Source organism: Rhodotorula paludigena, assembly GCF_050403205.1.
Source record: "Rhodotorula paludigena JCM10292 DNA, Rt_paludigena_JCM10292v1_ctg48, whole genome shotgun sequence".
NCBI classification, from domain to species: Eukaryota; Fungi; Basidiomycota; class Microbotryomycetes; order Sporidiobolales; family Sporidiobolaceae; genus Rhodotorula; species Rhodotorula paludigena.
Genome location: NW_027481410.1, coordinates 85,056 through 110,862, shown reverse-complemented (window position 1 = coordinate 110,862; position 25,807 = coordinate 85,056). Strand labels below are relative to the sequence as shown.

Below are 25,807 nucleotides of genomic sequence, written 5' to 3'. Positions count from 1 at the left end.
GTCGGTCGCCTGCTGCAGTGCACGGAGATACCTCCAAGAGTGCCTTGAACTCGCCGCGCCTTGCCTTGCGCCGAGACGAAGAGCGATGACGCTCTCATCTGCGTCTTGCCTTTGCATCTGTCGCCGTGCATGGCGAGCGACGAGGCGGCGCTGCTCCTGCTCGACTGCTCGTTCCCTGCAACCTGCTTGAACCTCGACTCGCTCTCGCCCACTCAGCTCGCTGTCGTCCCGCTGCGCTCCGACGACGTTGATCCACTCGTCCAGCTGCGCGCATACTACGAGTTCCTCCTCCGCAGAGACGAGCACGAGCAGGGCTTCGATGCGGGTTCACCAGATCGTGCGTCCCAGCTCTGCCCCTTCTGGCGATCGAGCTGACCCTGGACCGACTTCGCCTCCTGCAGCCCTCTTCGACGTCCCGCTCAACTTCCCCATCCCCGCCGACCTCTCCGTCCTCTCTGCGACCCAGCTCCTCCTCCTCCAATTCAACCCGCGCTGCACCACTCATGCCGACGTAGCTCAAGCCGCGGCGCTCTTCTTTCGCCGCGCAGACGAAGCCAAGGCCGCTGTGCTCGCCCCTGTGTCGCACGAGCCCGAAGCGCTCGCGACGCTCCAACTGCAGCGGTACTGGGTTGAGTGGGAAGGGGGCGAGCGAAGCGAGGCGGGTGGGCTCGCCCTGCGCGTCGAGGACGGAGGGTTGACCGTGGCAAGGGCAGACGAACGGCTGTTCACGCTCGAGGCGGGGCACATGAGCAGCCTGAGCTGTGCGTACGAGTTCATCGAGATCTACAATCTCTCAGCTGACCCGCTTCTGCCTGGCAGATCTGACCGGCGTAGAAGTTGGGCTCGGCAGCGTCGACTGCACCCTCGTCATTGCCCTCGCGCGGCTCGCTCTCTCACCATCCCAGTCCGTCGGCCCCGCAGCGGTCCAGCTCGAATTGGGCTCGCTCGATGTCAGCGACTCCAGCCTCATCCTTTTGCGAGCCAAGGTGGCCGAATGGAGCCAGATGTGCGAATTCGAGGTCAAGGGCGTCCGGCAGGTTACTTCCGCATCATCTTTACGGTTATTCCCGAGGCTCATGCACTTCTCATACAGTACTGCGTCTTCGGCCGCCTCCACTCCCGCGCCGACCACCCCGGCACCGGTAACGCCTGCTCCGCCGACGCCCGCACCTCCCACTCCGACCTCGTCTCTCGCAGCGCAGACGAGCGCGCCCCCAGCCTCTCCACCACGCTCGCGCCTCCCCTCGCGTCTGCGCACGACGAGCCGACCCGCCTCGCCCGCTCCGCCCACTACGCCCGTGCGGTCCTCCCCGGCGCGCGTACCGCTCTTCTCGCCTCCGTCGCCCTCTCCGCCGCCTGCTGCAACGCATCCCGCCAGCCACCTTCCAAACCTGCGCTTCTCGCTCTCCGGAGGGGAGGCCCATGCGCTGGCCGCAGCGTCCGCGCCGCTCGCGCTGCACTCCTCCACGCCTCCTCCGCGCCATCCACCGCACATCAGCTCCTCCTCCTCCCCTCGCCAAATCGCCAGCCCAAGCAAGCGCCCCTCGTCGCCGGACCGTTCTCGCGCGAGCAGTGCGCCAAGGAAGCGCGCACGGTCGAGCGCCGTTGCGAGGCATCCTGCGTGGGACTTTGTGGGAGAGAGGGCGGTCGAGGTCGAATGGAATCCTGGGTCCGCTTCTCGCTCGTTTCTACACACATGCTCTCACTCTCCCTCGCTGACTCGAGGTCGAGGCTGTGCAGCTTCTACACGCGCCTGTTCGCCCTCCTGCGCGCCATCGCGCCCAGCGAAGACCTCTCCTCGCCCGTCTTCTCCGCCGAGGAAGCCGCGATCCTCTCGCGCGCGCCCGAGCCAGACCGCCTACCCGTGCTCCCCGAGTGGATCGAGGAGTGGCACGTCGGCGTCGCGCATGCGCCGCGCGAGAGGCTTGCGCTCGAGCGGATCTATCGCCATGCTCACAAGCTCGGTGCGTCTTCCCGACTGCTGAATCTGTCGCTACCTCGTGAGAGCTCACAAGCGCTTGCTCACGGTCGACGCTCTATGTTGCAGATCTGGCCGTGGAGCGGCACGTCCTCCTCTCGTCCGAGTATCCCGCTTTGCAGTCCTACGCGCGCCTCGTCGCCAAGGTGATCCAGACGCGCGACGCACTCCGCGAGGCGTCCGACGTCGTTCTGCGGCGGAAGCTGTACCCGCACAGGAACGACCCGAGGAGCTACGACCCGATCGACAAGCTCGTCGTGCTCGTCGAGCAGCTGCGGGACAACCCGGCGTGGTGAGTTGCCTGCGCCGCCGTCTGCTTCCCCTTCCGCTGGCCAGCCAGTGCTGACACCATGCTTTCGGTGCGCTGGCAGGCGACGGCAGATCCTCGTTGAGCCCGCTCTAGGCGACCGCTCGTCCGAGCGCCTCATTCGCTCGAGCTCGATCAAGGAGCGCAACCTCGGCGTCGGGCCGTTCCGCCGTGGAACGACGCGCTGCGAGATATCGTTGCATTCGAGCAGAGGGCGGGGGCGCTGGGTTGAGAGGGATGAAGGTGGGGTCTTGTGCAACGAAGCGAGTTGCGCAGGCGGAGATGCGCGTGAAAGGCCGACCCGTCGGCCTCGAGGCGATGCGCCCGCGCCGTCGCTTCGGCGGGGCTGTCGGTTCCTGAACAAGGAGAGGTACTCAGTTCTGCGGACTGCAGTGCGCTCGACCCGCCTTGGTCTCGGTGTCTCCGCTGCTCGTTCGCCTCCTGTTTCTTGCTTCCTGCACATTTCCCATCCGCGCGCACTCCCTGAGCTGGCGGGTCGTATGGACGAGTCACTACTCCTGCTCGACTGCACTGCGCCCATCGAGCTCTCGTCGCTCTTCAAGCTCTCGCCCGCCGAACTCGCCGTCGCAGCCCTCCGCGCCGACGTCGCCCCGCTCGTGCGCCAGCGCGCGTTTCACGTCTTTCTGCGCCGGTGGAAGGCCGCGCCAGAAGTGCACGACAAGGGTGCGGAATCCTTCCACAAAATCGGGCGTTGCGAGTACTCACCTCTTCCTCCTCGCAGACCCAATCCTCCAGTCGAGTCTGACCTTCCCGCTCCCTTCCGACGAGTCTGTCGAGTCGCTTTCGCCTTCGGAGCTTCTTCTTCTCCAGTTTAACTCGCGCTGCACCTCTGTCTCGCTCGCCTCGGCCGCAGCAGAACGCTTCCTCGCCCTCGCGCACACCGCACACGACCGCGTGCGACTCGACCCGGCGGTCGCGCTTCTCGCTGTGCAGGAGTGCCGTGTCGAGCGGGGCGGTGGGCGGAAGGAGTGGCTCGAGAAGGACAAGGGCATGATCCTCCGCGTCGAAGAGGACGGAGTGAGCGTCGTCAGGCGCGAGGAGGACAAGCGGGCTCTGCTCCGCTTCAAAGCGGGCGACATCCAGAACTTTGTCTGTGCGTTGAAAGGTCCTCAGCTCTCCAGGAACAAATTGACGGTGACGAGTCCCACCCGCAGACCTCGCCGGCGCAGACGACGGCACCGACTCCATGCAGTGCACCCTCCTCCTGCAGCTCTCGCGCCTCTCGCTCGGTGCGCTTACGACTTTCGAAGCGACTGACGAGGTCCGGCTCGTGCTCGACCTGGGCGTGCTCAGCGCGAAGGACGGGGCGTTTTGCGTGATGAGGGCGACGGCGGCCAGGTGGGCGAAGGAAAGGGGGTTCCAGTGCGCCGTACAGCGGTACGCACATTTCATCCGCCCTTTTTACGCGTCGGAAGCTGACGCACTCGACGCTTTTCCGCACCCACAGACCGCCACTGCCGCCAGTAAGGAGTGACAAGGTGCCTGCGCCGACCAAAGCTCTAGAAGGACTCTCGTCGGGCGGGCCGTCCGGCTCTTCCGCGGCAGGTACTCGTCGCGCATCGGACGGGTCGACCAGCGAGCAGGAGGACGCTGCAAAAAAGCGCGTTTCGGACGAAGGGTCGAGCTCGTCGCGCGAGTCGAAGAAGCGCAGGTCGAGCGAGGCCAGCGCGAGGAGCTTCGACGGCCCGCCCGAGCGCCATTGCGGGTGGCAATTTGTCAGCGATCTTCCAGCCGAGCCGGAGTGGAATCCCGGGTGCGCTTGATTTCATACGCACCTTTCCCCGTCTAGCAGCTTTTGACTTTAGCGCACTCGCAGCTACTTTGCGCGTCAGATTGCTCTCCTTTCCTCGATTGCGCCCGAGGTCGAGATTCACGCGCCTAACTTCGCTCCTCTCGCGCCTCGCCGACCCGGCGAAGCTACCCGTCCTGCCCCAACACGCGGCCGATCCGAATCCGGACCGTAAACACGTCCCGACGGAGCGTCTGGGGATAGAGCATATCTACCATGATACAGTCAAGTCGGTCGGTGCGTCAGATCGTGGCCCACAATGCGCGTCGAGTAGACCGTAATTTGCGCCTTCTAGACCTCAACGTGACCCGCCGTATCCTCTTCGGCAACGACTACCCCGACCTCGCCTCGTACGCCGTTCTCACGTCCAAGGTGATAAAGGCGCGCGACGCCGTCGCGCTCGGATACGACCAGGTGCTGCAGCATCGCCTATACCCGCGTCGCACAGACTCGACGTGCTTCGACCCGATCGACAAGCTGATTGAGCTTGTCGAGAAGATGCGCGACAACCCGCTCTAGTGCGTCTACGCTCTCCCTCGCCGTCCGCTCGCCGACCTCTCGCGTGCAAGTCGCCGACTCTCTTCCTCGCAATGAACCCGCAGCCGCCGCCACATCCTCCTCGACTCGGACGGTGCACTAATCTGCAAGAATCCGCTCAACGAGATCGACATCGGCGTGGGCCCGCATCGCCGCTTCTGCAGGGCGCTCGCAGAGATCGTCAAGTACGAGCGCGAGGCGGGCGCGATCGGGTGAGGCGAGGGGCGGAGGCGGGCGCTGGGTAGGTCGCTTGTGACTTTGTCCCTAATGCTACTGCAGCCAGAATCGATTCGGCTGGTTGGTGGGAGCAAGAGGCTGGCAATGCGCCTTCGTCGGCCTTCTCAATCCAGGTTCTCGAGCTGTTTTCTGCTCAGCGGCGTTCAGACTCTCTTTAATAATGGTTGATCCACTACCTGATAAACTGCGCATTCGCGACGCTCCTGTCCAGATCCGAGCAGAAGAGCTTGCGATTCGCTTCATCTCTGCCCTCTCTTCTCCTCCGCTCATCTCGCCTGATGCTTTCTCCGCTCGACCAGCTGCTCGTGCATGTTGACACTCATGCCGCTGTCTCGCTCGAAGCGCTCGACACGCTCTCTCTGGCCGACCTCGCCGTCGCTGCTCTCCGTCTGGACCACTCACCTCTCCTCCGGCAGCGAGCCTTCCACGCCTTTCTCAAGCGGAGACGGACGGCCGACTGTTGTCCGCCAGGGTGTACGTCCAGCCTTTTCCTCGTCCCAGCACGCAAGACCTTGCTCACACTCCCTTTCACATGCCTGCAGCGATGCGGAGACGGCCCGACTACGCCCTGTCGTCGGTCGCCCTTCGAAGCGAAAGAGCTCGGTGTGTCCGCTCAGAAGGTATGAGGAGGAGCTGCCGCACGTCGTGAAGTGCGAGGACTCGGTCAGGCGGGCCGCGCGGCAGGGCAACTTTAGCTGGTCAGCACAAAACGCAGCGAACAAAAAGTACTTTCATAGGCGGAGTCGCACTACCAGCCTTGACCCATTCTCAGAGAGGCATTTGCAACAAGGCAATCGCGGCGCGGAACCATCAGATCGAAATGACATGCATGCACGATGAGGTACAACAGTGCAGATGTGGCGATGCAACCCAGGACTTGCGACGTAAGGACGCTGCGAGTTGACTAGCTCTCGGAAGCACAACACCCATAATGACGAATACGAAATACGGAAGCACGACTGCTGCGAAGAAGGCTAAGTCAGCACAAGCACAGGAGAGCGAGCCAGATTGCGACGGACTACGCGGTCTCAGGTCTCCACCTCGCCGCGAAAGACCTTCCACCCGGTTGAGCAGCCCATAGGCCCGGTCTGGAGGGCCTCACTGTGAGTGCACGCGTCAGAGTCGTCTCGAAACAAGCCGCACTCGAAAGACTCACCGCCCGACAGCGGTATCGCAGTAATTCATCGAGACGTTGCTCGAGTCCAGTTTGACATCCGGGGCGAGGAGCTGCGTGTATCGCTTGAGTAGCATCGAGAAGACCTCCATGGCTGAATTCTGCGTCAGGTATGCGTCGGCGAAAGCAATGGCGTTGCGGACAATGAAGCGGGCGTGGTCGTCATGCTGCCTAAGCCACTCGATCTTGGCCGGCAGGTCGGTGAGCGACTCGTCCACCGGTACGTAATGCACCCAAGGGCGGAGGAGCGGCATGAAGGTGCCAAACCAGGGCGAGTCGATGAAGAATGGGACACTGCCGCTTTTGAGAAGTCCGAGCCGCCGCGACGAGCCGAGGGCGCCGTTGACATCAAGGATATACTTGTAGCCGCTACGCTCGAGGAACGTGACCTTGGACGCCTCGGTAAGATTCGACAACTCTTGAATACGAGTGGTTGAGGGCACACGGAAGAAAGCCTCGTGCTTGACAAAGTCGTCGCTGGTCACAGGCGGCATGGCCTTGGGGCGGTATTGAGTAATGCCGGCGTCGATCAGGTGAGGGTACGCCTGCCCGAGCTGAACGGCGCGGATGCGGCAGTTGGTCTGCCAGTTGTCCACACCGAATGGGTACGCTGCCGTCCCGCGAAATATGAGCTTGTCGACCTTTTCGTCCCACGTGTGCAGTTCAGACCGCGGCGGCCAGACGTAGTTGCCGTTCGAGCCGTATGCAACGGGGTCCGGAATGGGCACGTCGAGGTGAAGGCGCGACGTTCGAAGGGCGAAGAGGAAATAGCCGGCGTCGGGGCCAAGCGTGTCCCGCGTGATGCGAGGCCCGTCTGCGCCCCAGAAGATAGCATCGAAGCGGACAGGTACTGTTTGCGCAAATAGAGTGAGCTAGAGCAAAATCACGAGGCGGAGCGGAACACGCACCAGAGGTCCCATCCGCGTCCTGGTGCAGCAGACCCTTGTCCGCCATTTCTCGAATCATGTGCATGATCCACCGCATCCGCGAAACCTTGTGATTCGCGCTGAACTTCTGAAGCGGGCGGTACAAGATGTCCTTCCCGGTGTAGCGGATGCGATACGCGTTGTCCTTGGCGATCCATTCGAGGGCCGAGAGAGCCGCCGTCGTGACCGGCCGTCTGCACAAGCTCGTGTTGGAAGCGGCGGGCGCAAGGCAGTTCCACGGCTCGAAGAAGCGGTCTATGAGGGGCTGGTAGAAGTCGCCGACCGGACGGTCGTAATAGTCCGGAGGTAGGCGGATGTCGATGCGGCGTTCTGTGCCCAGCAAGTCGGGCACCTCAATGACAGAACGAGCCGAACGGCTGTAGCCGTATACGAGCGTGGCCAAGACGCAGGCGCAGGCGAGGACGGCAAGCTGGTGACGGCGACCGAAGACTTGCGGCAGCGACGCGGGCGCGCAGGGCGCCATTGAGCGCTGCGTGCGCGTGCACTCTAGTCGCGAAGGGGAGAGCGAGAAGCGTTGGCCCACGCAAACGAGCTCCCGCGGTCCTACATCCGCCGCTCGATCGCGTTCATCCTCGATCACGCGGATCAAAGGTCGGCAGTTGGAGTGCAGCATGTGTCGCACTTGCATGCGACACCTCCTTGGCGTGACGAGCCCAGAACGGTCGCGCCGTGCACCAATGCTGTCGACGAGGAACAGAGAGACACGGGGACAGGAGGAATGGGACGGGTGCCAGCCGCCGATCGTGGCTCCAGACCGGATCCCCGTTGTCGCCTCTCTTCCGGCTACGCCGTCGTCGTCAAGCTCATCGTTACAAGTCCAACGGACGACGTCGCCCTTCGCAAGCCGTCGCTTGCCGAGGACGGGCGGTCTTGCAGTAGCCGCACGGAGCGGGCATGGCTTCTCGTCTCCTGGGAGCTCTCGTCCTCAGCGAGACGGTGCGGATTCTTCTCAGCTACCAGGCGTTCCATTCGGGGGCAAACGTGTCTTCCTCTCTACTGGCCTGTCTGTGCGTCGACTCGTGCTCGCATGGTCGCACTGTGCTGATCGTTCGACACATTCAGCGTAGAGGTGACCAAACTGGCCGTCGCAATCGTGGCCGTTGCACGAGGGTCCGGCGGCGTACGACAGCTTGTGCTTCACAAATTCGGCGAGCCTCCGCTGCGCAAGGCGCTCGGATACATCGGTTTCTTCGTCCCCGCCCTCCTGTATCTCGTCAACAATGTCCTCTACCTCGTCGGCCTGCATCTCGGCGAACCAGCGTTACTGCAAGCATTCGTGATGTCCAAGGTCAGTGCGCGCTGCGCCCGCTTTGCATGGAGGTGGACCGCACGCTGATCCGCCTGCACTCTGCCAGCTCCCTCTCACTGCTATCGTGCACCACTTGGCGCTGCGGCCGCAAGAGAATAAGCTTGCGTGGGCCGCATTGGGAGTCATTGCGCTCGGTCTGGGCGAAACGGCCGTGCCGAGCATCCGAGACGTCTCCACTTCGAGCGCTGGCTCCTCGTCGACGAGCACGCTGCGCGCCCCCATCCTCGGCCTCATCATCGGCCTCAACTCGGCAACGGCAAGCATATGGACGGAAAAGATGCTCAAGCGTGATGCATCATTTTGGGTTGCACAGGTTCGGCCTGTCACGGATCGCTCTGCGCCGACTTCATCAGTTGACGGCTATCTTGCGCAGTTCTATCTATACCTCTTTGGCGCCTCCCTTGCCGCGTTCCTGGCCTTTGTCTGGGATGGGCAGATCCACCTCGAGGCGTTTCACCATGTCACCATTGCGGACCCGAATCCGGAAGACATCGACCGCCTCACCCTCCTCTACTATCTAGTACTCGTGCCGCTCACCGCTGGCGTCGGATTCGTCGTCGCCACCATCCTGCGCCAACGCGACAACCTCGTCAAGCTCGTCGGCAGCTCGGCGTGCATTGTCACGGTCTTCGTCGCGCAAGCTTCGCTCTACCCAAAGCTGCGGCAGCATACGCTCAATCCCCACAGCATCTGCGGCATTGTCCTGCTCGCCGTCGGGACTTACGCCTTCAACCATTGCAATGACTCAAGGTCCACACCGGTACCTCAGCTGCCTTCGAATGGCTACCTCAGCATACCAACCACGACGAATTCTCGCGGCGAGATGGTCAGGAGGACGTCGTAGTTGCCGCGTAATCTTACGTTTGCTGTCTTTTGTGCGGGCTTTTCGACCAAAGCAGGTCCTCAACGAGCAGCGCAAGCTTTGAAGAGACATGCAGCGCGTGTCTACATATTTCAGCCGGTCCAGGTTACCCACCCTTTCTTGCAGCCGTGAGGCCCTTCCTCCATCAGTTCACTGCGTTTGTAGACGTTAGCACCCATACTCGCCATAAGTTGGCAAAGGCAAACGCACCGACCGCGCTTGGTTTCGCAGAAATCGGTCAACACGTCGCTCGAGTCGAGGTCAACGTCCGGGCCTTGCAAATCGGCGTATTTCTTGAGCATCATGGCGAACTCCTCCATGGCGGCCTGCTTAGTGAGATATGCCTCGGCAAATGCGACAGCATTGCGCACGATGAAGCGGGCATGTTCGTCGTGCTCTTGAAGCCAGGCGATCTTGGCCGGCAAGTCGGCGAGGAACTCGTCGACCGGGACGTAGTGCACCCACGGGCGCAAAGTCGGGTGGAAGCTGCCGTACCACTGCGATTCGATGAAGATGGGCACACTGCCGCTAGAGAGGACGCCGATCGGACGCGACGACCCGAGTCCGCCGTCAATGTCGACGAGATACTTGTAGCCGCTCTGCTCGTACATTGACAGCTTGTTGCCCTCCGTCAGGTTTGACATCGCCTGCACGTATCTCGTTGACGGAACGGGGAAGAAGGCTTTGCCTTCGATCGGCTCTTCCGCTGTGAGCGGCGGTATGGGCCTCGGGCGCAACGTAGTCAGGCCGGCGTCGATGAGGTGCGGGTATTTCGAAGCAAGTTGAGCGAGGCGGATGCGCGGGTTGGACTGCCAGTTGTCGACGCCGAAGTTGAAGCTGACTGCGCCGCGGAAGACAAGCTTGTCGATCTTTTCGGCCCATGGTACCAGTTCCGAGCGAGGCGGCCAAACGTAGTTGCCGTTCGAGCCGTAAGCGACGGGGTCGGGGATGGGAATGTCGAGATGAAGGCGCGACGTCCGGCAGGAGAAGAGGACGTAGCCCGAATCCTTGCTCAGCGTGTCTTTGGTGATCTCGGGACCATCGCCAGTGCGGAAGACGGCGTCGAAGCGGACAGGTTCTATGGGAAACGCGATGTCAGCGTGACCATTTGGAGAACGCAAAGGAGGCAATTGTTCGCTGACCTGGCTTCCCGTTCACCGTCCGAGTTAATAGGCCCGCACTTGACATCTCACGGATGGTATTCATGATCCATTCGAGACGCTGCTTCTTGTACGTCTGCCCGAAAACCGTGAGCGGACGGTAGAGGATGTCGGTCCCGGTGAAGCGGATGCGGTACGCGCCGCCTTTGGCGAGCCACTCGAGCGCCGAGAGCGACCTCGAAGTGATAGGCTTCTTGCAAAAGCTGTCGTCGTCGGCATCAGCCAGGCAATGCCATGGCGCGAAGAGGTGGTCGACGTAGTCGCGGTAGTAGTTGCTAGGCGACCGCTCGTAGAAGTCCGGCGACACAGAGATGTCGACCTTCTCGCTCCCGACCCCGCCCCGTCGGTCTGGGACTAGAATGTACGCAGGTCGCGCTGGCCTCAGCAGGAGGATGAGGCAGAATGCGGCCACGGCCGCGCCGACAACGAGAGGTCGCTTGCCGAGGTCACGTAGGAACGCCATCGAACAAGCCGGCGTTAAGCGAGGCTTCCGCAGTCGCAGCGAGTGCACGAGACGCAAGCTGTACGACGGGGGGACCCGACGACGCGCGGCTGGCGAGTGGCCTCCCACTGCCCCGCGTTCCGCGTGTCGAGCTCCAGACCCGCACAGCCAGCTCACTTCCGGTGCCTTGCAATCTCCCGTCCGGAGTCGCTGCTACATACGTACAAGACTGTCTCGCCAGGGGAACAACGATCTGAATGCGAATTGCAGCGAGTACAACAGGCGTGCCAGGATAACACACAGCTAGGGAGACGTGTCTAAATTACTTCTTGCCAAGATCGAGGACTTTCTGCCGTTCGGTTTCCTGCGAAGAAGCGCGAACGTACGGTGAGCGTCCGCGTGCAGAATAGGCGAGTGGGAGAAGGCAGCAAACCAGGATAGAATCGAGCTCTTCCCACGGCACCTTACGGAACTTGTTCGAACCAAATTTGCGCACATACTCGGTCGACTCAACGAGCGTGTCGCGTCCGAAGAGGTCAATCAGGTCGCTCGTGCAGGTGTCGCGGCGCATGGTGAAGGCGGGCGTGATCGAGATGCCCTTGCCCGTGCCGAAGTCGAGCACTTCGTCCTCGTGCACACAGACGGGAGCGGCGCCCGTCAAGCCCGACACCATCATGTTCATCGCGATATCCTCGCAGTTCTTGCCGTAGTCGATGTAGCGGTGGATTTCGGGCGGCAGGACGCAGGTAAACGCGTGCAGGCTGTGTTCGCGCGAATCGCACGGTGAGTTCTGCACGCCGTTGAAGCGCGGTAAGGAGGGACACGCACAAGTTGGCGTTGATCATCATCGCTTTCGTGAGGATAATGTCGTACTTGTGGTGCACGCCGGCCATCTCGTAGAAGATCGAGCCGTCCTCCTTGCGCCCGTGGATGCGAGGGAAGAAGCCGGCAATCGAGTCTGGTCGAGCTTGCCAGACTCGGAAGAGAAAGTCGATGCCCGTAATCGGCGCGAAGATGTCGTCGTCGCAGATGAAGACGGCCTGCGTCTTGAGGCCCGGGATCGGGTTGAAGCGGTTGTTGAGCGTGTCAGACGTCATCGGGAGAATCTTGACGCGACCACCGTCGACGAGCGCCTTGAGCTCATCCGTGACGGGCACGGACTTCGAATGCCACGTGATGTAGACGGTATGAACACTGCGAGCGATCGACGGCACTCAGTCGAGCTCCATGGCACAGCAGGCTCTATGTGCGGATACGCACAGCTCAGAAAGGAGGTAGTGCCTGATGAGCTTCGGCAAGTAGCCGAGGCGCTCCGGGTTGTAGAACGAGATGGCGACCGAATACTGCTTCTGAATGGGAAACTTGCCCTCCGTTTCGTATCGCGGGTTATACCGCGAGCAAATTTCGTATTGGCGATGCAGATTTGGCCACTCGTAGTTGGCGAGATCGCGTCGGAGCGGAAGATCCTGGCGCGGAAGAGCGAAGCTGTCCTTCAGCTCGGGGAGGGTCTGGGCGACCTCGTAGTCGAGCGCTCGCCACTTGGCGAACATGCGCGGGTGGTAGTTGATGCGCCAGTCGCGATGGTAAAAGTGATGGAATGACCAACTGCTCATGGCGCGGGACATGAGTTGATCGCGGGGAAAGCGAGAAAGAAGCGACGCACGGCTTTGTCTCGGCAGTGTAATGGTAAACAAACGCGTTGTCGATGAGCTGCTTGCCAATCGCAAAGCCTTTGAGCTTGGCGGGAACGTTGTAGGCCGGGCCAAGTACTGTCACGCCTGTCGTGGAGTGATTGGTGAAGTACCAGTTGAGGAAGCCCTGATCGCCTCGGTTGTATGACGGCGCGGTGAGGTACGTGTCCATCATGTCGTTAAACGTCGCCTGCGACGGCTTGAAGACAAGGACTGTTCAAAAGAGCGTCAGAGGGGCGGCAAGTGGAGATACGGAGAGGCAAGCTCACCTCCGGTATTGATCACGTCCCCAAGATCCTTGACGCCAGCGAACGTTGTCGTCGTCGAGAAGAGGTGGTCGATGTTCTGCAGGAGTCTTGATGAGTGCGTTATCAAGCATCGCGTGAAGTGGAGCGACCTACCTTGACGACGGCCGTGTCGACATCGAGGTAGATCAAGCTCTTGTACTGCGTCTGCGCCCAAAGATGCAGCTTGCTGTATCTGCACTGCTTGTTGATGCCGAGCTCGAGCTTGACCTTCTTCTCGTACGGATAAGCGAGCTGGTCGACGGGAACGACATCGTCGGCAAGCAGCCACAACTCTTGCTGGGCCGCCGCCGTGACATGCGGGAGGACGAGAACGACTATGGGATGCAAGGTGCCCGTCTGCCGCAGCGAGTAGATGAGGACTCGAAGCGCGGGAATCTGGTGTGATCGAACGTGGCACGAAGAGGATCAGCGCCCGTTCTCGCGGGCGGTGGTACGAGATGAAGCATGTACGGACCAACTCGTCGTCGCAGAGCATAGCTGTATACGCGCATTGCTCCGGATTCTCCTCACAGACGGGATCGTAGGCGGGCTCGGCGGAGGTCGTCGCGGAGAATCCTGCGCCCAAGGACTGCACCTGCTTGGGCAGTACCGCCTTGATGCTCGTCGGTCGCGGCCCGCTGGCCCTCAGCGTCTCGGGCAAGCGCTGCCAGGGGACGAAGGCCGCGACGACGAGGAACAGGACGAGGCAGACGATCCTGACGCGGCGCGACCGGTTCGCGATGGGCGACATGGCGCGACTGAGTTCGTCTGTACACCCGCCCAGTGCTGGCGTGCCGTCAGCAGCGACGCGAGGGAGAGCGGGCAGGCGGCGGCGGGCTGAGGGCCGTTGGTCGAGCTTCTTTCGAGCGCGCGCACACCTGCCTGAAACAGGGCCCGCGGCGATACGATCCGTGGTCAAAACTGCGGACGCCGATCGGCACTCCCGAGGTGCGCCTCCCAAGAAGGGAAAGCCCTGCAAGCTTCTTCTCCGCACTTCTCCACGCGCGAGGCGCGAAAGGCGTTCCTGGCGTTGACCATGGTCTCACCCTCGCTCACCGTCCTATGATAGACTCGTCGCACATGGCCGCAGAAGCGGTCTCAGCTTGGAGTACCCTTGCCATAATTTGCTGCAGGACGAGCGCGATGAACAGGTCGAACGGAGCGAAGGGACGCGCGGAAACGAGGCTCGTCACACCGGGCGCAGCTTCCGAGCAGCAGCGAGCTTGCCTTCTGACAACTGGCTCGTCTGTGAGCTTGCACCTACGTCTACAGTCACAGAGTCAGCGCGGCACGAGGAGTACGGTATTGATAGTCGCAGGCGGGCTCCTCTTTGCGCACTTGGGTTTCATGGAGGACGAAGCAGCAGTAGTGACTTCGCTGCTTACTTGACTGCGATTTGGGACAAGGCCCGTCTCGTATGCAACGTGTGATCACAGAACCAGTTCAGCGCAAATCAGAGACAGGTCGGGATACAGTTCGTGGTGCACCGCAGCCCGGAAAGCTCTGGCACCTCGTCCGGCCCAGGCTGCAGCTTCTGCTCAGTCTGCACAGCGCAGTGTGCTGAGCGCGATGCGCCTGACACAGCGGCGACTGGACAGCGCCCTACGCCGCAGCCTGCGCCTCTTAGCCAAGTTCGCCTTCATCAGCTGGACTGCCGTCTTCCTCCTGCACCTCGGTGAGTGCGACACAACGACTCGATTGCTCGATTGCACACCTTGACGCGCTCACGCGTGCAGCTGGGTCGTCTTGGGTGCAGCCGGAGCGGTGGAGCGAGACAAGCCTCAGCAGCACCTGGCGGCCGTTCGCAAGGCATGACATCGCCCTGATCTTCGACGAGAACCGCGTGGACTACGCTGCGCAGCTCGTGCGCTCGGCAGCCTTCGCTGGCGCAGCTGCTGCTGCTCGCGTCTACCTCGTGGCGCCGCCTGGCACCCGCCCTTTGCTTCAGCCCGTCCTCGACGAGCTGGGCGTTTCCGCCGAATGGTACGACTACGGCGTCTGCGAGCAGCTGGTTGCACCCGTGCGACCGTTCGCCAACGAGGCGATCCATACCAGCGCTCTGTGCAAGCTGTTCCTCGCCGACATCCTCAAGAGCGTCGACCGTGTTCTCTACGTTGACACGGACGCTTCCGTCGTGAGCGACATCAGCCCTTGCACCCTACCTTTGCCCGGCTCTGCGCTTTTCGGCATGGCGCTTGACGCCGGCGACGCTTGCCAGGTCCGACCCGGGCGCTGCTGGCCTTTAGCGCTGCAATTCGAACCATGGGACGGTCTCGTCTGCGGTAACGTTCCGAAGCATCACCGACCAGCTGTGTTCGCGGCAGATGACGCGGTCTGCTCGCCCGCCGGTCAACCAGAGCCTGCGCAGGTGAACGGCGGTACGCTGTCTCATGACGCCGGCCAGCCTAGCGAGTGGCAGACTGATCGATTGTGACCGATTCCGCAGGCGTCATCTCGATGGAACTCGCCCGTATGCGGCGAGCCGGATTTGCAGACAAGCTGCTGCGATCCATCGCTTCTACCTTTGTTCTCGCCGACCGCCGGCGCGCAACATGGGCCGAGCAAGAGTTCCTCAACTCGTACATTCGAGATTATCCCGACGACTTTTCGCTCTTACCTTGCGGCTGCAACTACCAGTACGTCGGTCTTCGCCGCGAGGTCAAGTGTGCGGGACAACCCGTCCACATTGTGCATCATTGGTTCGTACTTCCTCGGACCTCGCATATCCAGGTCATAAGCTGATTTTCAGGAGACGCAGGTCAACCAACGCTGCTCGCGAGACGGGAAACCCGTACAACCAGCTCTTTCACCACTTCCGGCGCAACGAGTCCGGCCTTCCGCCAACGGTCTCGCTCGTGTCCGACTCGTCCGCATACTCCCCGCCGGGCGCCGTCAATATCATGGTCGGCTTTGACTGTGTCGGCCAGTCTTATCCGTGCTCGGACCCCCCGTCAACACCGCATTGGGGCGATCCGGTCTACGTCTTGACTCGCACCGCCGGACGACCCCGCTTCTTTGCCGCCGCGCAGGAGTCGGTACGCGCTCAGACGTACCCGTACATCGAGCATCTCGTCGTATCCAATGATGCGTCCAGCATGGCCTACCTACACGGCGCGGATGCCGAGTTGGCGGCGATCTCGGTGGCTGACTTTGATCCCGACGAGGTCTGCCGTCGGTGCGACGACCTCAACGAGCCGGAGAACAAGTGTGGACAAGCGCCGAAGCTCGGCAAGCCGAACAGACAGCGATACCTCGAATGTTATTGTTCGACCAACTACCCGATGAACGAGCTCGTCAATAACCTCCTACGCCGCGTAGAGCGCGCCGGCGAACCGGGGTGGATCATCATCCTCGACGATGACAACGTTTTCAACTCCAGAACGGCCGTTTCGGACCTAATGCTCGACGCCGCCCATCCGGACCAGCTTCTGTTGTTCCAGTCGCTCCTCGGACGCCCCACGCCCTCTCCCGGAGCAATGAACCAGCCTTACGTCGTCCGAGGCGACATCGACGCCTCGAACTTTATGTTCCATTCGTCGCACCTCGCAGATGCGCTTTGGGATGGTCGGCGTTGCGGCGAGTGAGTTGTGCGACGGCTTGCCCAAACGTTTCTGCAGAGTGCTGACGGTCCCCTTCCTTGCATTCAGCTGGCGCGCTATCGACCGTCTGGCCAACATGCTGGACATCAAGGTGCGTAGCTGCGTGTCGCTGGCCTTTCCCCGACTTCGCTCACTGCTTATCCTTCCTACAGTGGAGTACGGCAATACCGATCTCGGCGCATCCGCAGCGAGCCAAACTTGGCGGCATGGGAGGACGACATGATCTCCCCGACCGGGGTATAGCCGCCAATGAGCTACGGTTCCGATGAGCCAACTCGTTTGCTGGTTCCGATGCACAACTTGCGATTTGTCACGGTTACTAGGGAGTCTCTCGCTGTATTAGGCGGGCTGTGTACATCGTGTTGTAGCTACGCATGGTACAGATAGAGCGGCAGAGCCCTCAGACATAGACTGAGCGAGATAGTCTCTTGCACAGGGCCGGGATCTGGCATCCGTCGTCTACATCGCTGGCGCGCGGTCTTGCAGTCCCTCGCGCAGGAACTCTGTCCAATGCAACATGCAATACGATACAAGAAGTAGATGAGGAGAGAGGGAAGACAAGGGAGTTCAGATAAAAGGACGGCGGTAACGATCAAGCGAGAGCGACGAGGTTGCCGGGCAGACCACGAGCAGTATTTGTGGTGATGACGGTTGAACGGCCGCAAGTGGGCATCTGAAGGGACGTTACGTCAGTGGCCAGCCACATTCCGGAAGGACAGCGGCACCAACCTGAACCTGAGCTCCGCCTCATCGGCTGATCCAGGGCTCGCCGATGGACGCCCAGCCAGCGTCATGGTCCGCAATCTCGCATATGCCATCGCGCTCGTACAGAGGGCGGTCGCACGGCAGGTCGAAGGGGATGGTGCTCGAGTGAGAGAACGTGCTGTGCTGAGGGATGTTGCCGGCAAGCGGGACATAAGCGTCCGAGTACACGAGTCGCCCGCCTGTGAGGTTCTCAAATTGCTGAAGGCATTCAGAGCGAGCGCCGAGGTGTTTCGGGCGGAACCAAAGACCGTCGACCTGGAAGGGCTTTGCCCACGCTCGCACAAAAGCGGGACCGATGCGCCCCGACGTCATGTTGGTGACAACATAATTCATCAGGAGGTCCTCGCAATTCGTAAGCTCATCCACGACGGCCCGAGCGGCGGCCCACGGCGCGGTATGGTACGCCTCGAAATAGCGGCGCGAGAGGGCGGCGCCCGACGGCAGCATGATGGAATGAAACTTTGAAGGCGGCATCTGCTTTGGCTTGGCCGCGTACTGCGACCAGAACGTCGGCGCGTAGACGGGTTGCTTGGACTTGCCGTCCGCGACGTCTCTCGAGACGTGGTTGCGTCCCATATGTTCGAAGCCGACCCACGAGTCCTGGTAGCCCGCATGCCAGACATCCGAGACGCGATCGAGGTGATCGTGTGGCATGCGCCAGTCTGCGCAACGGAGACAAAGTCAGTACCTTCGTTGGGAAGCACAGCTGCAACACCGCTAACTCCGCGACCCTGAAGCTCACCGTCGTCCATAGAGATAACACAGTCGGTTCGGATTTCTGACCACGGATAGAAGCGCCAATTGAGCGACGGTGAAGGTGGGACGATCACTGAGAGCGGCATCCTGCCGGCAGCCTCTTGCAACTCGCCTCGGTCGACTGCGGTCGGACCGGCCCAGAGCACAACGATGTGCGTCAAGCTTGTGCTTGATGCATAGTGCCGCAGAGTCTCGGGGATGGTGCCGGGCCGCGAGAAGACGTTGATCACGAGCGTGCAGCCAGAATCGAGCGAGGTCGCGGAGGTCAGCCGGAGCCTGCGATAGAGCTGCAGCGACAGCGTGAGAGCTCCCACGACCAGCAGCACGCCTATCAGGCGGCGCAGTCGCGGCGACGCCATCCGCTTCGCCGGCGAACCTTCATCAGCGCGATCGAGGTTGGCGGGAGTCGTGTCGGTCGCTCCTCACATGGGCGAAGGAGTGCGACGACAGTTGTGCCTCACTGCTCTGCCATGAGCGCTGCATACACTCGCGTCGGCGGCGGGTGTACCTTTCCGCCTTCCACGCTTGCTCATCCGCCAGAGCGATGGCGATGGCTTACTCGCCGCCGCGCAATAGCGATTGCCCTCGCTGCTGCATTCGTCGGCGTGCTGGCAACGCTCTCGCAGCGCGACGGCTTGCGCTGGAGCTCTTTCAGCTTTGACGATGTTTCCGTCGACCCGGTCACCGACCGACTTCGCGTCTTGACGCAGTATCGACAAATGCTGGGAGCGATGTTGCGCGATCCGGACGCGCCTGCTACGAGCTGGGCGAGTCAAATGCTCGATGGCGAAAAGTACCTCACTTGCGGGTTTCAAGGCGGACAAAGTCAGTCAAGTGGGCAGCGCTGCGTGTACACCCGGTCCACCTGGCTGACGTGCTCTGATTCAGCCAATCAGCTCATCAGCAAGCTGAATGCGCTTTACCTCGCCAAGCTCCTGAACCGGACGGCCATCCTGTGAGCGTCCTCCGGCATCTCGCTCCGCTCAAATCGCTCATCGCGTCGCCATGCAGTGCCCCGTTTACCGCCGTGCACTTCAAGGGTGCCTACCGCTCTATCGACGACATGTACGACCTTCCGCGCCTACTCGATTCAGCAGGAACCCGTGGCATCTCCTTTGAACGCTTGAAAGAGCGAGGTCGGCGCAACAACGAGCCCGAGCACATCGCGTGCTGGGCTATTATGGACGCTGTGCGCTATCGCTACGAGCGACCGCCCGAGAACCCTGCGGTGTGGCGCCTTAATGCACTCACCCTCGAATTCTGGGCTCCTCCGCCAACATTTCCAAGCAACGAGAACGGCTTTCCCGACGTCGAGGTGATTGGCGACTTCCTCGGCAACCAGACGGCGCAGAACAACTGGCTTGTGACGGTGCGACGGGATCTCTTGCCGCAGCAGCCGCGGGCACACAACGACACATCCGCGCCGCGCGCTCCGACCGTCGAGAACGTCGTCGCCGGCTTCAATCCGTTAAGCGATAGATGGCCGTCTGCGGACGCCCAGCTGCAGTGCATCGACGCACTGTTCCATGTCTCGGAGTACATCGTTCACCCAGCCCCAGGATTGGACTCACCTCGCTCAATGCCGGTGCGAACGCCCGCCTGGGAGGAGGTTGGGCAGTACTTGCACTTCGTGCCTGAAGTCAAGCTGCACGCAGACGATGCAGTTATACGGGTGCTTGGTGTTGAACGGCTAGAGCAAGTTCCGCCATACATATCGGTTCACATGTGCGAGTGCTTGCGCCTCCTGCTCGAAGCCCGTTCTCGCTTGCTGACCTGCGCTTGCGCCCTCAATAGCCGAAGAGGGGACTTCAGCGCTCTGTTGAACGGTGGATTCCGGTCTCACCGTGATGTAACTGTTGCAAATGTGCTGAGCGACTATTCTCGCAGCCTTTCCTATTCAGAACTACCTGACCTCCGTCGAGCGCGTTCGAGGTGCGCTGCAAGCCCGTCTAGATGATCCGCCTTCGGAGCTCGAGCGCAATGGTCGACCTGTCCTCCGCCGCTTTCCGGTATCTCCGAGGGAATACGCCGTCATCTTCACGTCCGATGAAGAGCCGACGAGCGACCTGTGGCGCCAACTGTCCGACGCGGGCTGGTACGGGATCAACCACGTGCGTTGACTCTCCGTTCGTTACTCGAACCTGCATCATCCCGCAAGGCGCAAGGGGGGGTGACGGTGGTCTCGCTTCGGCCGCCAACCAACGTTTCTCAAGCTTCCCTTCTGCCTCTGTGCAGCTTTCACTCAATACAACAGCACGACTTGGCGAGTGGTCTCCAACCCTGATCGACAGCGAGCTTTTGTCTCGCGGGCAGGGCCTTGTTGGCACGGTAGGGTCGACGTACAGTCGGATCAGCGGGTGGCGTGTTGAGTCGTGCGGCTCTTTCTTGACCAAGGCTGGTGGCTCCGAGCTAACTGGCGTTTAACTCGTTTGATACAGGTGGCAAGGCGGTGTATTTGACCTCGCAGTACCGAATTTGTCGTAATGCATGTTTCTGTCAAATACATTTCTCGAAGAGGGAGGCCGAGAGCAGCGGCGTGCGGAGCCATACGATCTGTACCGCGCATGGCTATTTGCACGATGAGATGGTCCGTGAAGTCCGACTTGCCCGCTGAAGCCAGCTCCCGAAAGAACACCGACTATTGTCCACCACTCCTCGCAAAAACGGGTTGTTCAACCAATTGCGTGTGTAGCCCTGTGCGCCGAATGATTGCAAAAACCGTGTGAGGGAAGTCCTCGACTTGCATGGCGCTCGGGGGCGAGAGATTCGTGGGCCAACTGCCGGCTGCCGCTCACCAGGCTCCCGTTGAGAAGGCCGCGCAATCGTCAGTCGCGAGCCACAGTGACCTGCTGGCTCGCTCGTTGCGAGGATCCTCGGTACTCGACTGAGATAGAAGACCCGCGAGGGACTTGCTGGAGAGGCATGCGCCTTGACCAAGTGTTTGCTCTCTCTGGTACGAGCGACAGCGAGCACAAGCGTGGTGCTCTTCGCCACGCTTTTCACAATAGACCAATAGACACGAGGCTCACTGCAAGCATGTGTCAACATAGATTAGCCGCGTTCCGACACAAAGTACGATACAGGGAACAGATCTGGAATGCAATCGTCTAGAGAGGTACAGGTTTGGACGGCCGCCGCAGGACAATCTGTACGGTGCTATCATCATGCAGCATCACGGTTGAGAGACTCGTCGATCCTGTCTACGTTGTGTGAGGGGGTCGTGGTGTGCATAGAGGTCGGAGACGACGCGATTGCAGCAACGCGCGGGTGCGGCAAACAAGTCGGCAGGAACGAGGGCGAAGAAGGGCGCATTGGAGAGTAGTCAGATAAACTTATCAACGAGCGTCACCTACGATAATGCAGCACAGGTGTGCAGACTCACAGCTGATCCACCAGCGTCCGGGATTGAATGACATGGTCGAGTCCCAATTGGGCAATGAGGCGGTAGATGTGCGACATTGAATGCACCGGATCTGCTTGCACCTCGATGAGCGGGAGGAGCAAGCCGTACAAGTCGAGGACCGAAGCGGAAGCGGGAGGGGCGCCATCGATCGGCCCGAATGCGGGTAGCGACGCGACGAAGTTGCGCACTTGGGCGTTGCGAGCTTCAATTCGTCGGCCGTTGCGGGTGATGTGCTGATTCCAGAATTTCTGCGTGCGCGAGCGTCGAGATGAGCTTTGCGCGACGAAAAAGCCGACTTGGCCAGCGACGCACCTCAGGGATAGCGGGCGTATTAGCAGGGGTGGTGTAAATAAAGGTCAAGTCTTCGCGCAGAGGCTGCTCCGGCTTGATCGGCGCGCTCTGCTTGCGGCTCTGTGGCCAGGCCGACGCGAAGTAGTCGAGGTGCGCCTGCCACTCTAGCGGCGGCGCATCTGCCCGGTGGCTACCGAAGCTAACGAGGGTGTGATCGGCGTACTCAAGTTCGAGGAGGTCGGGAAAAGGGGCCAGCAGCGTCTCCACCGTATGCGTAACGTTGTAGGCTGCGTCGTATCGTCCGAAGCGCCCGGCGAAGTACCCGTTGAGCACCGAGACATTGCTATAGGCGGTGGAGAACGCCTGCCGGACGTTGCGCGGGTAGACGGCCTCGATGAGCTCGGAATCGTGCGGCTCGAGCGTGTACCACTCGTAGGTGAAGAGGAGGGGAGTTCGGTCGCGCCCGTACCGCAAGACACAGAGGAGCTGCTCGTCCTTGCCGTGCACGGGATTGAAGCCGTAGATGCAAGGCGGAGTGCCGCGCCCGCTGGGAAGCTCGACGGGGTACAGGCCGGTCGGGAGGCGGAGGTCCCGCCAAGGCATGCCGTCCTTGAAGATGTTGCGCGTATTGGAGTCGCCGATGAAGCGAACCCACTTGATGGGAGTCGTCGGAAGGCGCGAGAGATGCGCACCGACGGCCGCCTTGGCGGTCGTCAACGCTTCGCAGCCAGTGAAGGCTTGAAAGGCTCCGCCTTCGGCCACCGTCGACCAGACTCCGGAGAGCACGTCGGGTTGTTTTGCACACGGCTGACCAACCAGGGTGCCCGCCGTTTCCATGTCGAGTGTGCGCACTGCCGAGGGAACGCTCGCCATGGACAATCGAACTCGAGAAAATAGGTCCGACGGCGCCGACAAGACCTCGAACGAATGCACGCCGTCGCTGATAGTATCGTTGTAGCAGATGGACCAGGCGGGAGGTACCTCGCCTTGCTTGAGGCGCGCTCGCGAGCTGTCACGGTTGACGATATCCGATATGTTGTAAACGATGAGGCGGACATCGACTGTCCACCTGCCCGGCTCGAGCAGCGGTAGAACCCAGCCGTTATAAGGAGCTGACATCGGGTAACCCGTCGCCCGCTGGCCCCGGTCGCCGAGCGCGACCATGCGCAACCAAGACTGGTCTTCAACCTCGCGCGACGGGCCGACCGCTCGCGCTAGGAGGACGTCGCCAGCGACGTATTCTGGTCGCAGTGACGACTTGAGTAGGCGGAACTGCTGTGCTGGCGGAAGGCCGTCGGTCGTGTGATCGTCCGTGCGGTAGCGCGACAGATTCAAGTCGAGAGGGAAGTCGTCCGGGCCGTACGACTGCGATCAGGAGCGGGATCAGATCAACGCAGACGGGTACTCTTTACAGGCAAAACGCACACGTGCACTTCGTATCAGTGCAAAGCCCCGGATGACCGCGGCGACGCCGACCGCCAGAAGCACCAGCAAGAGCGCAAGAGCAGTGCGGCTCGACCACGCCAGAGGCCTACTGGCCCCGTTTCCACCGTTGAACGCCGGGTGATCCGTGTCCCAGGAGCTTGTGCTGTCGGCATCGTCGTCGCCCGCATCTCCTTCATGGTCGCGGAAGGGATCGCCTTCTGCGTCCCGGGCTAGCAAAGGCTGCAGAGCGATGGCGTCGCGGGCGGTCTGCGCCATTGCCTGCGACGGCGGCCCGTGCGCTCGAGCACCTTGTCCCTGCACAGCGGCGGCGACGATGCTCTGAGCCGAGAAGAGCGAGCTCGCGACGGAGACGCGGAGACGCGAGTCGAGTGCTGACGGCTCCCGACCCTTCCGCCGCAGCCTGGAGCGCCCGTGCGAGCTTGCGTGACCCGCTAGCCTGTGTGGCGAGCATGCCGCGCTCTCGCTCGCTGTCTCCGCCTTCTCCTCGAGCTGCGGCGACTTCATCAATCAACGCTTCGACGTCGACCATCTTGAACCCGAGCATCGCGCCGTTCTATGCGTGCTACTTGCTGCGCTCGTTCCACCCGCGAAGGGGCGGCACGTACATCGGGAGCACGCCCGACCCGCCGAGGAGGTGGAAGCAGCACATGGGACTCGTCAAGGGCGGTGTACGTCCAGCTCTCTGCGTCGCCGATCCTTACAGCGAGTGACGCTGCTGACGTTGCGAGAATGCGTGCAGGCTTTCAAGACCCGCCTCGGCCGCCCCTGGGAGATGGAGGCGATCGTGCACGGCTTTCCCTCGAAACTCCTCGCTCTCCAGTTCGAGTGGGCGTGGCAGAACCCGCACGCTTCGCGCCTCCTGCACGCTCCGCCAACCGATCCGTCCGGAAAGCCGGCCGCGCAATTCCCGCGCACGGCGCAGAGCAACCGCCCGTTGACCAAGGTCCAGGTGCTCCAGTTCATGCTCACCGTCCCGCCCTGGCGCTCCCTCGACCTCAGCGTCATGCTCTTCTCGCGCGACGCCAAAGAGTGGTGGGATGCGGCACGGCGATTCGGGCCAATCGTGCGGACCGAGGCGGGTGCGAGGAAGTGGGAACGCGAGCGAGCCCAGGCGGGCCGCGAGGTCGAGGATGCCTGGCGTGAGCGGGGCCAGTGGCTCGACAGGGTGCAGGTCGAGCTCCGCGAGGAGGGCGTTGACGGCGCTCGGCTGGTCCGGGCAGGCGAGAAGGGCGAGGCCGAGGCGATCGAGCGGATCCGCGTCGATGATGGTGCGTCCGCATTTCCTTCGCCAGAGTCAGCTTCGGGTTTGTCCCCAACTCATACGGCGGCACTGCGCAGGCGACTTCTTTCAAGCGCACTGGGACAAGTGGACGAGCGTTGTCACTGCCGGACTGCCGGAAGCGAGCTGCCACATCTGCCGAAACCCTGTCGACACCGGCGTGCGTCTCTCGCCCCATTTCTTCGTCAACATCAACGAGACTCTGATCTTCTTTCTTGCAGGACCATCTCTCCTTCCTTCTCTGCACAGCTCATCCGCCATCTGGCGCCGACCCATCTCCTTCCGCCGCGCCGCCTTGCACCGCGCTGTACCACCTTCCCTGCCTCGCCTCGTCTCTCCTGCTCTCTTCGTCCGCCTCGACCGTGCTCCCGCCTTCGGCTGCGCCGCCTTCCACTCTCGCTGCTCCGCTCCTCCCCTCCTTCGGCCCATGTCCCGCCTGCACGCAGACCCTGCGCTGGGTCGATCTCGTCCGCGGCGCCTACAGGCGCAAGGAGGAGGTCGAAGGAACGAGGAAGCGCCGGCGGATGCAGCGGGGCTTTGGCGCGGCCGGCGCGAAGGCCGCCGAGCCCGACGAGGACGAGCCGGACGTCGAGGTCCCGGTCAAGCGCGGGAGGAAGAAGCGTGCGAAGAGCTCGTCTACGAGCGCCAAGAGGAAGGGCAAGGCGAAGGTGGTTGCGCCGCCCTCGGAGGACGAGGAGGGCGAGCGCTTCGACTTCTCGTCCGACGTTGGCGAAGAGGACTTGTCGAACGACGACGATGATCTTGATGAGGTGCGGCGCCCTGGCGGCGCAGGATCAGTCGACCTCGATGGTCTTCCGAACGACGAGGCAGAGGAGCAGGAGCGCAGCTGGGCGCGCATGGACGCTGCCGAGGGCGGGCTGAGCGAGGGCGAGGAGATCCGATCCGACGGCGAAGACAACGCCGCTCCCGTCGGCGACGAGCTTCTCCTCCACTCACCGCCGAAGCGGCCCCGCGGTCGCCCTCGCAAAGCCACTCTCTCGGTCGCCGACGAGGACACCGGCTTCATCGGCGGTGAAGTCCTCGCCGTCTCGCCGCCGAAACGTCCCCGCGGCCGTCCTCGCAAGGCCGCTTCGCCCGCTCCTTCCGATCTCGCGCCCCCTGCTGCTGCAGCTTCGCCCCCAAAGCGCCGGGCCCGTCCGCCGAAGACCGCCGCCACGCTCGTCTCGTCGTTCACGTCCACCAAGGCGAGCTTGACAAGTACCAGCGTCCCGACGAAGTCGGCTGGGGCCGGTCGAGCGCCTGCGCCAGATAGCGCTGACGAGGACGGCCTACTTTCTCCGTCGCTGCTCGGAACAGCTGGCTCGGCGAGCCTCGGCGCGGCGCAGCCGGAGCAGCCGAAGAGGGCGAAGAAGCGGGTCGTGCAGTATGTCGAGCTAAGCGACTGAACGGAGGATGTACACAATGCTGCTGTTGTTGCCATCTCTACTGGTTGTCGAATCTTTTCTCTACTCCACAAGTCGGGTGCCGGTCACGAAAGCGTTTCCTGTCGGAAGCCGGTCGCTACGC

The 25,807-nt window shown here is 62.0% G+C and overlaps 11 protein-coding genes across 11 annotated transcripts; 6 read left to right on the top strand and 5 right to left on the bottom strand.

Annotated features, from left to right (window-relative positions):
• Positions 1-129: 129 nt before the first annotated feature.
• JCM10292_007087 (uncharacterized protein) lies at positions 130-2,274 on the top strand (the record flags this gene model as incomplete). Its single annotated transcript, XM_076651275.1, has 6 exons — positions 130-337; positions 402-761; positions 820-1,006; positions 1,094-1,669; positions 1,741-1,964; positions 2,048-2,274. The coding sequence occupies 6 exons, from the start codon at positions 130-132 to the stop codon at positions 2,272-2,274; spliced, it is 1,782 nt and encodes a 593-aa protein (XP_076503193.1).
• Positions 2,275-2,785: 511 nt separating this feature from the next.
• On the top strand, positions 2,786-4,614 carry JCM10292_007086 (uncharacterized protein; the record flags this gene model as incomplete). The annotated part of the gene is made up of 7 exons (XM_076651274.1): positions 2,786-2,969; positions 3,028-3,399; positions 3,461-3,683; positions 3,754-4,059; positions 4,123-4,229; positions 4,321-4,332; positions 4,391-4,614. 7 exons carry the CDS (start codon positions 2,786-2,788, stop codon positions 4,612-4,614), a joined length of 1,428 nt encoding a protein of 475 aa, XP_076503192.1.
• Positions 4,615-5,897: 1,283 nt separating this feature from the next.
• JCM10292_007085 (uncharacterized protein) lies at positions 5,898-7,453 on the bottom strand (the record flags this gene model as incomplete). Its single annotated transcript, XM_076651273.1, has 3 exons — positions 5,898-5,970; positions 6,026-6,893; positions 6,952-7,453. 3 exons carry the CDS (start codon positions 7,451-7,453, stop codon positions 5,898-5,900), a joined length of 1,443 nt encoding a protein of 480 aa, XP_076503191.1.
• A 431-nt stretch (positions 7,454-7,884) lies between these two features.
• JCM10292_007084 (uncharacterized protein) lies at positions 7,885-9,143 on the top strand (the record flags this gene model as incomplete). Its single annotated transcript, XM_076651272.1, has 3 exons — positions 7,885-7,997; positions 8,053-8,278; positions 8,346-9,143. The coding sequence occupies 3 exons, from the start codon at positions 7,885-7,887 to the stop codon at positions 9,141-9,143; spliced, it is 1,137 nt and encodes a 378-aa protein (XP_076503190.1).
• Positions 9,144-9,253: 110 nt separating this feature from the next.
• Positions 9,254-10,784, bottom strand: JCM10292_007083 (uncharacterized protein; the record flags this gene model as incomplete). Its single annotated transcript, XM_076651271.1, has 3 exons — positions 9,254-9,314; positions 9,372-10,239; positions 10,355-10,784. 3 exons carry the CDS (start codon positions 10,782-10,784, stop codon positions 9,254-9,256), a joined length of 1,359 nt encoding a protein of 452 aa, XP_076503189.1.
• A 301-nt stretch (positions 10,785-11,085) lies between these two features.
• On the bottom strand, positions 11,086-13,492 carry JCM10292_007082 (uncharacterized protein; the record flags this gene model as incomplete). The annotated part of the gene is made up of 8 exons (XM_076651270.1): positions 11,086-11,127; positions 11,197-11,524; positions 11,592-11,957; positions 12,024-12,368; positions 12,427-12,667; positions 12,724-12,799; positions 12,856-13,137; positions 13,217-13,492. The coding sequence occupies 8 exons, from the start codon at positions 13,490-13,492 to the stop codon at positions 11,086-11,088; spliced, it is 1,956 nt and encodes a 651-aa protein (XP_076503188.1).
• Positions 13,493-14,310: 818 nt separating this feature from the next.
• On the top strand, positions 14,311-16,609 carry JCM10292_007081 (uncharacterized protein; the record flags this gene model as incomplete). Its single annotated transcript, XM_076651269.1, has 6 exons — positions 14,311-14,416; positions 14,478-15,119; positions 15,188-15,440; positions 15,500-16,321; positions 16,389-16,431; positions 16,493-16,609. The coding sequence occupies 6 exons, from the start codon at positions 14,311-14,313 to the stop codon at positions 16,607-16,609; spliced, it is 1,983 nt and encodes a 660-aa protein (XP_076503187.1).
• Positions 16,610-17,087: 478 nt separating this feature from the next.
• Positions 17,088-18,220, bottom strand: JCM10292_007080 (uncharacterized protein; the record flags this gene model as incomplete). Its single annotated transcript, XM_076651268.1, has 2 exons — positions 17,088-17,767; positions 17,848-18,220. The coding sequence occupies 2 exons, from the start codon at positions 18,218-18,220 to the stop codon at positions 17,088-17,090; spliced, it is 1,053 nt and encodes a 350-aa protein (XP_076503186.1).
• Positions 18,221-18,331: 111 nt separating this feature from the next.
• On the top strand, positions 18,332-20,345 carry JCM10292_007079 (uncharacterized protein; the record flags this gene model as incomplete). Its single annotated transcript, XM_076651267.1, has 8 exons — positions 18,332-18,365; positions 18,438-18,686; positions 18,750-18,816; positions 18,873-19,328; positions 19,415-19,446; positions 19,749-19,972; positions 20,097-20,233; positions 20,300-20,345. The coding sequence occupies 8 exons, from the start codon at positions 18,332-18,334 to the stop codon at positions 20,343-20,345; spliced, it is 1,245 nt and encodes a 414-aa protein (XP_076503185.1).
• An 894-nt stretch (positions 20,346-21,239) lies between these two features.
• JCM10292_007078 (uncharacterized protein) lies at positions 21,240-23,256 on the bottom strand (the record flags this gene model as incomplete). The annotated part of the gene is made up of 3 exons (XM_076651266.1): positions 21,240-21,512; positions 21,577-22,920; positions 22,981-23,256. 3 exons carry the CDS (start codon positions 23,254-23,256, stop codon positions 21,240-21,242), a joined length of 1,893 nt encoding a protein of 630 aa, XP_076503184.1.
• Positions 23,257-23,450: 194 nt separating this feature from the next.
• On the top strand, positions 23,451-25,686 carry SLX1 (endonuclease; the record flags this gene model as incomplete). The annotated part of the gene is made up of 4 exons (XM_076651265.1): positions 23,451-23,669; positions 23,741-24,269; positions 24,340-24,440; positions 24,502-25,686. The coding sequence occupies 4 exons, from the start codon at positions 23,451-23,453 to the stop codon at positions 25,684-25,686; spliced, it is 2,034 nt and encodes a 677-aa protein (XP_076503183.1).
• Between the last annotated feature and the right edge of the window lie 121 nt (positions 25,687-25,807).